We start from the raw sequence: 13,481 nt of genomic DNA, 5'->3' as shown, positions 1-13,481 counted from the left end.
AGGCGAGACTGGCTGGGCTATGCCTCAGTATGCAGACATAGAAGAAACATTTTTTTAAAACTCAAATGTCAACATCCAATCAGTGATGTCCCATAGTAGCCTATACCTACCCTTTCCAGTTTCTAATTGCATTTCTTTTGTTTTCCGAAATGTTTAATATTTATTTTGTTTCGTTTTATTTTTTTGAAATTGTGTTTTTGTTTCTGAAATTTTGGTTTGATTTCTAAAATGTGAACTTTGCTTATTATTATTATTTTGCTTTTTAATTGTCTCTGTGATATTTAATAGGTTTTAACGTTGAGTGATATGTTGTTGTGATTTGCACTTCAGGACCATTTGAGTCATATTGACCACAAGATGGCGGTAATGTACAATTTTAAATGTACGATGCTGTACAATCTGTGGAAATACGAAGAAGAAGAAGAATGTGTTTAGACCCTCTCGGCACTCCGTAGTTGCACAAAGCGTTTTCGGACATGTTTACGGTTTAAGCTTTGTTTTGGAGCCATTATGCATTACAGTATTAGATAGCTGTAGAGGTTGCACACTTACAATTTATTGTTGTAGTTAGTTTAACGCCAGTAGATTCGACCAAAATGAGTGACTTGGTAGATTCCCTGATCAAAGAGGGCTGGTAAGTAGTAGCATTTTATGTTACAGCTAACTGCTCTGCTACTCACTGAGCTGGTGGCTTCAATCATTCCCCAACGCTTTTTTAAACGGAAAGCTTTGCCAAAGAGAAAACATATTTCTATAAGAAAATGGCTTACTGATATTCAAAAATATTGACACTGCAGTTTTTTTTTTTGTGTTTTTTGTTAAAGTGACATTACAATGTATGGAGTAGCTGGCGCGATAGTGTAGTTTGCTAATCCAGCTAGCATAAGATTGAATTAACAGAAAACTCTTGTCACGGCTAAAAGTTACATTTAAAAACCGAAAATTGGGATTAAATTTTAGGTGCGTTACGACAACAAATCGTTTGGTTACTTCCAATGTTATAACTCATGCTTCCACTTTGCAAGCTGCATTAATAACTCGTGTTGACCTCGTTGGACAGACGTCATTCATTCATGTCCATGAATGAACTGCCTAAATGTTCTGCAAATGCTTTCTTGTGGTTAACACTAAAATGACTCTTACCCATAAATGCTGATGTAGAATAGAATTCCAACTGTTTTTTCCCAGCTATGATTGAATCATAGACATTTATTTCATGAATCTGGAATAATTATTTTTTACTAATGTTAAATGATTTACTTATTTACTCCTAATGTGTTGGCATATATCATGTTTATAAAGCAATGCACCTTTCATTTAGATGTCTTTGACTTGCATACAATTTCACTATTTTTTTTAATTAGTTTTTATGTTTTTGTTGTAATTTTTGGTTAATAAGTTAAAAAACTATTCAGATTTGCACGACCTTAGAAGTAAAAAAAAATATGGATACCCTTTTTTCTTGCTTTATTTTCTTCTTTTCTTTATTATGAATACTATTATTGTTGTTGTTGTTGTTGTTGTTGTTTTCTTATTGGGCTACAACCTACAGTTATAAAAATGCCCCCTAAAAATGTTGCTGATAAACACACTTTCGATTCCCACTCATTTCTTTTGTGAGCCTCGCAAATTGTAACAATTTTTTTTACATGGTGATCTAAACATGGTGAATGACGATGAGTTAAGATTAAAATCAGAATCTCTATTCTTGGCACGGATTTTGTAAGCGTCGATTAATTATATGTGTAATATTACTAAACTGGGATTGCAAGTTAAAACTGCCTTCAAATCATCTTTAATATTACAGTTTTGAGTCATTAAAAAGCAGAGATTGTCCACGAGATGCTATTTTAATGACTTAATGCTACATCCCCTGAAAGTCTAAGGCACATGTGTCAAACACAAGTCCCGGGGGCCAAATGTGGCCCGCCATGTTATTTTATTGAGAGCTTTACAATTATTAATTTCTTAAAATTACATTTAGTTGATTACATATTATTTATGTGTAGCTGCTGTTGTAATTATTCAGTGTTTGCAGGTCTTATGTGTGTATGCAGACAAAGGCTGTGTGCAGCCTTTTTTTGTAAAATGTTACACGTGTAATACATGTTCTTTCTAGCTGAGTTTTATGTTATTTTTCGTTATTCACTTGGACGGTTTGATCCTTCGAGTTATGTGGGTTTTAATAAGCGGTTAAAATTTAAAAAGATTTATGCTAGAGTAACAAGCAAACAGATGTTTTCTATGAAACTGTAATTGTCACTTTAAAAAGTTATAATAAATAAATAATTCATTTTTTTAACATTAAGGAGTAGTCACATTTATTTTTCATTAAATTTAGTTACATGTATAAGTTATATCTGGCCTTTAGGGGACAGCCACTATGCTGATGTGGCCCTCGGTGAAAATGACTTTGACACCCCTGCTCTAAGGCTTGTGTCTTACTGTCAACAGATTGTGGATGACTGTGATGTTTAGGGATTTTCTTCTGTTTGTTTGCCTAAAGGTTGAACATATTAACTCATCATTTGCTGGACATATGTCATATCTGGCTCAAAACACGTGTAGATTGGTCACTGAAGTGTCAAACTACTGTCAATATAACATCTGTGAGTCCAGTAACTCATCAGAGGGAGAGAAATCTAAAATACTATATCTAACTATCTAAAAGTAAATATACTACCTCACTACAGGAAGTATTTTTAAAGTTGGCCATTATTCGTCGAAATTAGAATCACTCGTTGGGATTTATCTCTAAAGACTGTGTAAAAAGACAAACACTTTGGATAAATGGTATTTTTAAAGCTAAAGTCCAACACTTGAAGTAAGATTGACGCTCTTACTTTATTTTTTACAACCTAAAGGCTTTTTTGGTTTGAAACATTTTCCAGTGTTATAGCTGGAGCTTCAGGAGGTTTTAGTGTGGAATTCTTATTGTTTGTCTTCACAGGTACCTCACAGATGAAGGCATCGAAGAGCTGAAGGGATCTGCTGAGAAACTGACCCACAGTGACATCATTCACGTTGCACTGGATGTGAGTTTGAGATGTTTGCTTTTGTTCTTTAAACGCAATGGGCTTTCTTTTTGTTTTGGTGTGTGTTTGTAGGTGTATGTGTGTAGTTGAGGCTGGTTTTGCATTGCAAATTGTTGTAGGACCCTGCAACACCATCACAATAAGTAGGATTGAGACAGGCTAGGCTGGAAAGGGAAGAAAGCCGTGAGCGTGCTGCACGCATGACACATTCTTTGCAAGCTCAGCTTCGGCTGCACTCGCTCTCTCTCTCTCACCCTAGCTCTAAAGAGTCGGACTTTTCCTTCAACTCCTTCCCCTTTGATCAATTAGTCATTTGCTCACATCCTGAAATGATATCAGAAATGAATGTGAGGACAGGTACATATTGATTTTTCCTCCTTTTTTTGGAGAGGTGGGGGTGTGTGGACGTTGTTCAGAAGGAAGTGTTATCGTCTTTCAGTCAGAAAGTTTCTGTATTGATCCCTCCCTTCGGCTTTAGTGTCCTTGGGCACTGCATCCCGTTTTGGCCCCTTCTTAAAACGTTTATAACATGAGAGTCCCTATGAAATGAATATCCAATTTCATTCCTGACATTCTTGATGTTCATCTGCTTACATTGGTTTGCATTCAGAAATGAAATTTACTGAACTCCAGCTTCTTTTCTCTAATAATGTATATTAAAAACATTTTAATGCTGCAGTTTCATACTTTTTACATTGTAATGACATAATAAAATAATTGACATAACAATTTCCTTTAAAGCTCTCTACATAGTCATGTGCAGCCTGCCTGAAGAGATCAAAACCCAAGGTAGAGGTTGAATTATTAGTGACGAAGCTGCTTATTTACCTGATGTCTTTTTCTTTTCACTAGATTATCAGTAATTAGATTAAAAAGTCTGAATGTACAGCCTTTAGTGGACATGGATTGACTTGAACTTTCTGTGAACAAAGGCGCTTTAATGTGACAGAGGAAGTTAGTCAATCATTCATGCTGTGCCTCCCGCGGATCAAGAAGGAGATGTCTGAAAACGCTGCAGGCCGTCCGACTCACTGCAGTGCGCTGCATCTGCTCCCCAATATATCTACGTCCGGCCTTTGGGTTGTGTGTGTTTAGTTGAGATGTTGAGTCAGCAAACTACTTCTCCCTTTAAATGCTTAATTAAACTGAGGGCTTTAAGGAATTGGTGGCGTTTCGTGCTGAAATATCAAAACGTAAGGGTTTCTTGTTAGTGTGATCTCATCAATAATGATGTTCTGGAGTGTCATTAATGGATCCCGGTTCTCCTTGGTTCTGCTCTTCTCAAATGTACTGGCTTGTTCTGTCACATGAAGAAGTGACAGGAATACTTCCCCCAAGTGACAGCTCATGCAGAGCAGCATTATGTTGGTGGTGATGATGATGATGATGATGATGATGATGAGAGCTTCACGTTCGCTCTGCACTCTGTCACTCAGGCATGATGGAAAAGAATCCATGTGCACACACACGTTTGCCTTTCATCAGTTGACTGATTTAGCAAATAAATGACAGCTGATTAAACTAAAGCAAAAAACAAAAACTAGATTGATGTTTTCTAGTAGAATCGGTGCGATTATTTACTTAATTAAATTATACATTTTGCATACATTGCCGGCTGTGGGGGGTGAAATGACTATGATATTTATATTGTATTTCAGCATTCTTGATATTTTTAACACATTCCTTTGGCATTTTTCTAAATATATAGGTTAGATATTAAGAAAATTAAGCTCAAAATTGCATATGTGAGAATTTCTTTCAAAGTATCTCATGTAATTATTTAAGTGAAAAACTGTAAGAAGCTTGAATGAGAATGATTGGTTTGGTTAAATCTACTCAGAACTCCTTCCTTCAATTTAGTGTCAATTTTCAAGAACTGTTAATATCCACAAATTGAAATATAATGTTTTGTTCGTGCATTTTTGTTATACTGTTGTTATTCCCTTGCAGACGGATCTTAGGCCTATCGGAAGCAAGATTTTACCATCTGATATCAACAGTGGAAAAACAGAGAAGGTAGGAAGAAAGAAATCTTGCAGAAAATGAAAACTGTGTTAAGCTGTAGTTCTCAGGATCACCACTAGATGGTGATGACACTCTGCCAAATGATCATGAAAAAAATGGTGGACCTTTTACTAAAACTGAAGGTGGTCATCTTAAAACACAACAAATTATGATTAGTTTTGTTTTCTTTATCCTGGAATTGCTTTGCACGCTTATTCGACTTTGTTTTTATGTGAGCACAAACTTAAAAATAATAAAAAAATCATGGCTTAAGGCAGTAATTCTGCACTGATAGGTAACGAAATAGTTTAACAGGCAAACGCTAAGGGTAACGTATACAAACATACTATTTTTATTGAAAAAGGTAAAAATGTTATCCATTTTCTACTGTATTCGGCTTCCTTGTAACTTGTGTTGCTGGCGTGTCTGCTTTATAATCGATCCTTCTTTGTCTGTTGCACATGGCTAGCTGGAGGGCCCATGTGTTCTCCAGGTACAAAAGGTGAGAAACATCTCAGCCCCCAAAGACAACGAGGAGTCCCAGGGTGCACCGCGGATGCTGCGCCTACAGATGACAGATGGGCACACCACCTGTGTCGGATTGGAGTTTAAACATCTGTCCAAGATTAGGTATGCTGCATATTTGAACAAACGAGGAGTACAGTTAAATGCAGCTGTCAGGGCAGTCATCACTGGTTAAAAGGGTTAAAAATCATACTTATTCTACAAATGGCTAATTGCTAAATAAACGGCATGATGTTTGGTACGCAGATCCTGGGGCATTTAGCCAGCTTTTATATTTAGAGCTAGCGTGCTAATTGCGAGCACACTCTGCTCTGACACCCTGTCAGCGCTCTCACCGCACCACACGCCTGGATTGTTTTCCCTTTATCTGCAATTTCCACGTAGTGGCAGCTGATCTAGCTGCTCCCGGCCTTAATTACATCTCCATCCAAGCAGTGGTGGCCTTGGTGATGGCTGCCATGGTGACTCTCTCCAGCCTGTACAGGTGGAGTGGCCAGAATGTGGGTGTTGACTTCCTGCTGGGATGAGAGGAGAAAACCGAACAAATCCCCTCTTTATGAGCGGCGCACACACACAGACTCACACACACTGGCAGCCAACAACAGTGGTTTGTGTTTATTGCTTAAAGTGTCTGTAAGCGCGTGGAAAAGGGGATGAAGGACTTGAAGAAAGTCAACTATTAGGTTGCAAGTTGAATAGCATGTTTGTCTGTAGTTGAGAGAAAAACAACAACCAGTGTCTCATTTCTGCACTTGCCTCCATCAAGAGAACACTTTCTATCCCAAAGGTTAAGAGCAAAATCTGTAATTGTTCCTTTGGCTTCCTGCATCAGGATCTGGAAATCCCTCTAAGTCTCAGTGGTTTCCTAATGAGACAGGCAGAGGCCTTATCAGGCCTGATGAGATAGAGGCGCTTTTAATTTACCATGAGGATGGGGGAGCAGCTGGGATTATTAATGGTCTCTTCTAGCCGTGCCACCCATCTGCTGACAGAGCTTCATGCCTCATGTCATTTAGAAAGTGCTATCAGGAAGGCAATGGGATGTTTTTGCCGTTTTTTTAATGTGTGAGAATCACGCTTTAAAAAGAGTTTGTGTTGCTTTGCTAAAACATGTCTTATTTAAGCATTGTTTTGTTGTCCTTTTCAGTCTGAATACACCCCCCGGAACAAAGGTGAAGCTTCTTGGTACAGTCCAGGTTAAAAATGGTTGTTTGCTTCTTGAAGATTCAAACATCTTAGTCCTTGGAGGAGAAGTTGAGCACATGGTGGAGAAATGGGAGCTCCAAAGGGTGAGATTGTTTTTTTTTTGGCTTAAAAGACAATATCTAATTTTAGCAATCATTGCTCTTTTTATTTCATTTGGGCTTACATAGCTTTGAACATGGAGTTGTCTTTCTTCCTCACCTTGCAGAGTTTGGCAAAACACAGCAGGAGCAACATCGGAGCAGAAGGGGGCCCACCTCCCTTTGTACCATTTGGTCAGGTGCGAAAAAGTCCTGCACGCTTTTAAACAAACTTCAACTTGTGTCTAGAAAAGGCCAGCTTTAAGCACGGATGTTTAAGAAATGGAATTTCAGCCGCAGCTTTAAGGAAAGCTGGGAATGATGAAGGTATTCAACAAGTCAGACAGGTCTGGCCTTGAGTTTCTTTTCCCCGCAGTGTTTCCTTTGATCTTTTGAAGCATTGTCTTCATAAATCTTTGAAATAGTTGGACAGATCTACAGTTCAGCTTTGGGCCTTACCTATAACCCGTGGTGCAAATGCTGCATTAGGGTTTTATACAAAAGTGTCTGGAATTTAAAAGAAAAACAGCAAAGAAAGAAAATATGGCATGTTTCTGTGAGTAATCTTTAAGTGGGTAATATAGCGTACGTGTCCACTTGTACACTTTAAATTGACAAATAGTTGCTTTCTATTCAAAGTTTAAAAGTGGAAACAAAAGCATAAATGCTTTTATTTTTTAATTTTTCTTTTAATTTTGTGTGTTTTAAAAGGTTAAAATGTGAGTGATTTTGTGTCAAGGTTTAGCATCTTTATCTGCTCTGGAATTGACATTTTTTTTAATTTACAACTTTGCATTCCTAATGTGTTTAATATCTGGATGTTGTCTCTAGGAATCCTTTTTTATCCAATTCCATTTTTTTGAATTTGTCTACAGCTGAAGAAATCTTTGAGTAAATCTGCTCTGTGCTTTACTAGAACCAGACTTATTTTCAGTTTGTTGCACAAGACATTAGAAAGTCTGAGTTGTAGAAGATATGGCCCATTTTTCTGCAAACTCTAAATATTCTAAACTTCTTTGAGAAATATAGTCTCTTTTAAATTGTGTGAAAATTTGGCATTTCCTTTGAATTCCTTTTTTCTCTATTGTTGAGCTGTTGTGTATCACTGATATTTGCATATCACCAAGGAAATGTATTTAAATTGGTTTTGACACCATTCTGTATTGTGTTACAGTGTTTCTTTGTTCAAACGACTAACAGAGATCTGTGTTTGTCCTCGGAGCAGAAGTGTGCCCGGAAGGACGAGGTAGACAGCAGAGAACTGGACCAGAGGAAAACCCTCCAGACGCAGAATGTGGTCAAGAGTCCCGACGAGAACGACGAGTTTGAAAAGCAGCGAACAGCGGCGATCGCCGAGGTGGCCAAGACAAAAGAGGTTTGTCAATGTTTTACGGTCACTTTACGGTTTCACATTAATTACTAAAACACACAACAAAGGTATCAAGAGAGCTTAAAAATCTGTGTTAGCAGTAATCTAAAAATAGAAGAATCTTAAAGCTTCGATGAAACTTGTTTTTCTGATATTGTTAACGAGTTCTTGTGGCATTTTTCTCACAATGGAGGACTTATATAAGGAAAATTAAGCCCCTGCCCCTCTATATTCTGATCAATCCACTTGCAGACAAATAGATCCAAATACACTTTGTTTTTACTCATCGGAGCTGGAATCTGCCTCAGAACTGCACGGCTGAATAGCTCTAAAATTGCTTGCCAGTTTTTATTGCAGCGGTAATGTTAGGCTGGGGGTTTGAGGGGCTGTAATCTAGTGGGAGAGAATGTAAACCCAGCAATGGGCGGGGGAAAGAGGGGCGAGGTTCCTCTGCCCCAACAGTTCCGCCCACAAATATCACGCAGCCTTAATCTGTGTTGGTGTTCCACTGATTTCCATTTTATGTGAATGCAGTAACCCCTTTTGGGTGCTTTCTGAAGCTTAAAATTAATCTTCCAGAATGAGGGTAGCTATTTTATTTGAAAGGAATCTAAATGCTCATGTAGCTGTTTTTTCTTCAAAGCGGTTATACATTTTTTTAAAAACACATTTTTACCCCTTTAACAACAAAACTGAAAGCACATTGAAAAAAACAGGATTTTCATTATTTACATCCTTCCTCATCACATCTTTAATGCCTTTAGACAAACTGTATTCTTTAAACTAAATTCTATTTTCTCAAATGATGCACCACCTATTTTGGTTACCAGCTCAAATACATGCAGTTTGTTGACATTTGCATTAACCTTCGTTGTTTAAAAAAATGGACCTTCTTAACATTCATCAGAAGAAGAACTTATAATTACAATGTCAACAGCAATATTCTTCTTTATTTTCCTTTCTTTCTCCTTTTTCCCGGCTTCCCATGATCACAACTGTTGTCTTCCTCTTTCCTTGTTAGGGTCCCCGCAGCTTTGGTGGCGGCGGGAATGCGGGCAGTAATTTATCCAACGCTGCCTCCTCTTCCCGAAGCAGAGATGCCAACCAGCAAAGGAGACGTGAAGACAAATTTGAAAAGACAGAAAGCAGACCAGAGGGAAACTACAGAGAGCTGGTGAGATGACCAACATTTATACTTTTTTTAACGTTTAAAGTTCAATACATGGGTATTTCCTGACAATAGTAATGCCTCCTTGCACCGTTAAAGGAGGCAGCAGGTTGCTCTTCTTTATTTCTTCACATTTTTGAACTGAAGTCTTGTTTCATCGTTTAGAGGTCGTCTGACACATTGACCAATGTTAAAGAATGTAAATGAACTTGAGGTCCGTCTGGTTTTTAAACTAAGCTGGAGTTCATTTGTCTCTTTTTGTTGCTTTGCATCATGAAGTTGTAATTGTCCCGCTTTAGGCTGAACACATAAATGTCTTCACGGGTTTAGATGTGTGTTGCAACACATCTAAACCCGTGAAGACATAAGCCTGTTTTTATTAGGCCTACCTTTTTAAATTGAAATATGCACTACCCTGTAATTTAAGCTAGATTTAAAAAAAAAAAGGGGAGGTGTTCCTCATGCATCGTATTTATTGCTAGCCATGAGTCTACTCCTTCTCTCCAAAGCTATACACTTTTCCCGTCTTTGGTGTTTTTTGATTGTTGACTGTGCTCCGTGTGGTTGGTGGGCAGGTGGACGAACGTGCTCTGAGAGACCTCATGGAAATGGGCTTTGACAGAGAGGCAGCTCGACAAGCTCTGCTGGATAATAACAACAATGTTGAAGTGGCTCTAAACAGTCTACTGACCGGAAGTTCTGGTGGCCGACCCGGCTCTACGGTGGCTGAATCAAACAAGTCCCAACCCAGAGGTTCGTACACAAACCACAACAAAATCAATTCAGAAAGTCGTTTACGTTTCTCAAGTTGTAAAGTGGTGGTTTTTGTTTAGCCCCCCCTCCACCTGAGCTGTATGCTTAATTTTGACTTCAGGAAGAGGAAAGGGAAGAGGCAGATCCAGAAACGAAGACGAGGATGATGGGGTTGGAGGAAGACCTTCTGGTCCAAGCACTCTGTTTGACTTTCTGGAATCCAAAATGGGGGCTTTCTCTGTGGATGGTGGGTGAACATCTTCATGATTCTGCACTTGGAGCAACATCATTCAAAGTAAAACAAAGTAAAGCCCCACATCTCATCTGCAAAGACGTCTAATAAATGTCCAGAAGTTTTTGCTCAGTGATCTGTAGCACCTTTCCCATAATGGCCATAGACGGAACGTAATAATTGTCATTTATAACTTGGGTAATTGTTGAACTTTATGTCTCTGGGGGTTTTGCCTAATAGATGTTTTATATTAAAACAGGTTACAGCCATCAGATTACTTAGAAGTTTAGTTTTGTTTAAAAAAAAGAACTTTTGCAAATGTTTCAAGACATATTGGGTACTTGTTCTCAAATACTGTTTTCAGTGTTGCTTCCCAGTAAGATTCAACTTTAAAGGCAAATGTTAGTCGAGTTGAGAACATCCTAACTCCTGCAGAGCATCAATAAAACATGGAACATTGATGTTCTAACCTTTCTTTTCCATTGTTTACATATTTTTTGCTGGCGTGTTTTCCCAGATACAAAGAGTCAGACACAGCTGAGGAACCATGAGAGCAAAGCAAGTTTCTCCAACACAAGCTACCACACCAAAGAGCATTCTCAGCCCAGGTTTTCCTCACACTATGAACACAAATCACAAAGGAACGACAGGCCGCCAAGATTTAACAAAGACACAGATTTTCCTAAACCAGGCCAGGAGCACATCCCTAACCTAATGAGCTGTCCAACGTCAGCTCCATCTCAGCAGTGGAGGAGCCAGGAGAGGTGGCCGCGAGGAATACCAGATCAAGCGGTTAATGACAGGAGACAGACAAGAGATGATCAGACCGTTAGCTCTACCACTTTGCCAAAGCACTCAGAAGAACCTCAGCAGAAGTTGGAGTTTAATGGATCTTACCACCAACAATCCAGAAATAGAGAAGGCGGCTCAAATACGTCTGGGTTGTCTCAAAAAAGAGGGATGAAAAACGACGGACCCTCACCTAAACCAAGTCATTCTGCAGGAAATGATGCAGATGGAAGAGGAAACAATAAAGAAGCCAACAACAGCAGGAGGAAGCCAAAGGTTGACCGGCAAAACTCGGACCACTTTGACAGACAAAGAAATAGTGGCCAGTCCAACTTTAATTCAAAAGGAGGGAGCTGGGGGACTCAGGAAGGAGGATTTCCACAAACTCTTTGCTCGTTGACAGGGGTTCCTTCTCATTTTCAAAACGGAGAATTAGAACATAAAAGAACTGGACCAATTAAGCCTGGAAACATGCCCTGTACTCCAAACAGGGAGCAGCTACCCAGAAGAAATATGCCTCAAAACTCGGGACCGAAGAGAAGACCGGGCCAAGGTAAAGGTCAAGGCCCTCGGGGACCAGACAGGAATCAAATCCCAGAACATGGATGGAAACCCGGAGACCAGTGTCTGGCGCTGTACTGGGAAGACGGCAAAGTAAGTTTCCGTTTCACGTTTCTGTACAACCAAACAAATGTATTTTTTGGAAGTTTGACATATAGTAAAATGTTGATTCAAACAGTGCTGACTATTCATAGAGACAGCAGTGTGACATTGATGCCTGTATGTGTCTTCCTGAAGTTCTACCATGCAAGAATAGACGCAGTGCATCCATCTGGCTCCACAGCTGTGGTTGTGTTCAGTGACTATGGAAATTGTGAGGAGGTCCTCCTGGAGAACATCAAACCTGTGTCTGCTGACATGTTGGTAAGGAGAAATGACGTTTCATTACTCTGCTAATGAAGTTGCAAACATGTTAGCAAGTAGTAAAGAGAAACCAGTCGGGCAGGATTTTCGTGAGGGGCTGATCAACTGCAGGTCTAATGAGTCGCAGTAGCACGCCATATTTGTGTCAAATGTTCACTGGCAGGAGGAAGATGACAGCTTCTACGACAGTTCACTAGAGTTTCGCCGTGGGGGAGATGGACAGCCGAGACGAACGAGGCCCACGCAGCAGTACTACCAGCCCCCCAGGGCGCGTGATTGAAGTGTCTGTGTTTTTACCTGCGCCGGTGAACAAATGAAAATTGGCCTTTCGTTTTCACAGAAAATGTTTTGTTTTGAGAACTGTTATGCATTTCTCCGGCTCTGTTGGAGAACGTGCGCGATGTGTCCCGGTAACGTTGAGGATTCGTTTCTCAGTGACTGGCATTTCTGTCAGCTTGCATCATAATTGTCTCCTGCATTGGCATTTTACATAACAAAGTGGTTTTGGCTCATTTTCCCTTTTAGTGCAATTTAATACAAAACATATTTGCGGGGTTTAACTGAGGTTACGAGGATCCCATGATGCCATAAACATGAAGAGAAAACATCAGGACTTTTGTCAATCCTTTTGTTTTTTGCTTGCTTGTCCTTCATCCCAACACCTCCTGCAACAATCCAGAGTGCTTCCTTTATTTTTGTCGTCCACATAATCAGGACAGAATGTCTCAAAGGGCTTGCACATGATGCTGTAATAAAAGAACTGACATGAGCTCCTGTATTATTTGGGGAAGATCATCTATTTGTTGTGAAAATTTGTTAAATGGATGCATTGAAATAAATGACTAAAACCTACCAAGTAGAGTATTTGCTGTCTTTTTTTTTGGTGCCTTTTATTATTTAACTTGCATGATACAGAAACTAGTGTGGGGTAAAAAAAAAAAATTATCCTCCTCAGCAACTGTAACCCTTGTGCTATCTTAGATGACCCCACCCTTACATTGACGTGTTCTCCCTACCATGACAAAGGTGGATAAAGGTGGAAAGATTTAATGTAATCCATGGACACCAGTGAAGATCACAAATCATTGAAGAAAAAAGGTTCAGCGCACTGTCTAGGATAGCACAAGGGTTAAAAGTGGTATTTTCCTCATTTAGACAGAACTAGATTCATAGAATTATCCATCTATCTTATCAGAAGCTGCTGTATTTCTTTTGGGGTCACAGGGATGCTGGAGCCAACCCAGCTACTGTTGGGCGGAGGCGGGATACACTCTTAAGCCTTGTGCTATCCTAACAGCTCACCAGTCTGTTGCAGGGGCCGGCAATCCTTTTGCACATCTAGGGCCAATTCAGAGATGCCAATGTTTTTGGAATGTGGGAGGAAGAAAACACACAAAGG

The 13,481-nt window shown here is 39.4% G+C and overlaps 1 protein-coding gene across 1 annotated transcript; it reads left to right on the top strand.

The window, feature by feature from the left end:
* Window positions 1-436: 436 nt before the first annotated feature.
* tdrd3 (tudor domain containing 3) lies at window positions 437-12,939 on the top strand. Its single transcript, XM_004067159.4, has 13 exons — window positions 437-634; window positions 2,951-3,035; window positions 4,986-5,051; window positions 5,509-5,669; window positions 6,712-6,853; window positions 6,976-7,047; window positions 8,073-8,222; window positions 9,238-9,390; window positions 9,960-10,137; window positions 10,259-10,384; window positions 10,887-11,812; window positions 11,957-12,082; window positions 12,246-12,939. Exons 1-13 carry the CDS (start codon window positions 597-599, stop codon window positions 12,360-12,362), a joined length of 2,340 nt encoding a protein of 779 aa, XP_004067207.1. The 5' UTR covers window positions 437-596; the 3' UTR covers window positions 12,363-12,939.
* The last annotated feature ends 542 nt before the right edge of the window (window positions 12,940-13,481 follow it).

The sequence above is a fragment of the Oryzias latipes genome, chromosome 3 (assembly GCF_002234675.1).
Source record: "Oryzias latipes chromosome 3, ASM223467v1".
Taxonomy (NCBI): Eukaryota; Metazoa; Chordata; class Actinopteri; order Beloniformes; family Adrianichthyidae; genus Oryzias; species Oryzias latipes.
Note: the sequence above shows the minus strand (reverse complement) of the source record. Positions and strands in the feature narration are given on the sequence as shown.

Excerpts from the sequence above, each read along its gene's own strand:
- tdrd3 (XM_004067159.4), top strand. The coding sequence starts at position 597 with ATGAGTGACTTGGTAGATTCCCTGATCAAAGAGGGCTG. Across the intron at positions 5,670-6,711 it reads AAACATCTGTCCAAGATTAG|TCTGAATACACCCCCCGGAA; the intron begins GTATGCTGCATA and ends TGTCCTTTTCAG. Across the intron at positions 8,223-9,237 it reads AGGTGGCCAAGACAAAAGAG|GGTCCCCGCAGCTTTGGTGG; the intron begins GTTTGTCAATGT and ends TTTCCTTGTTAG.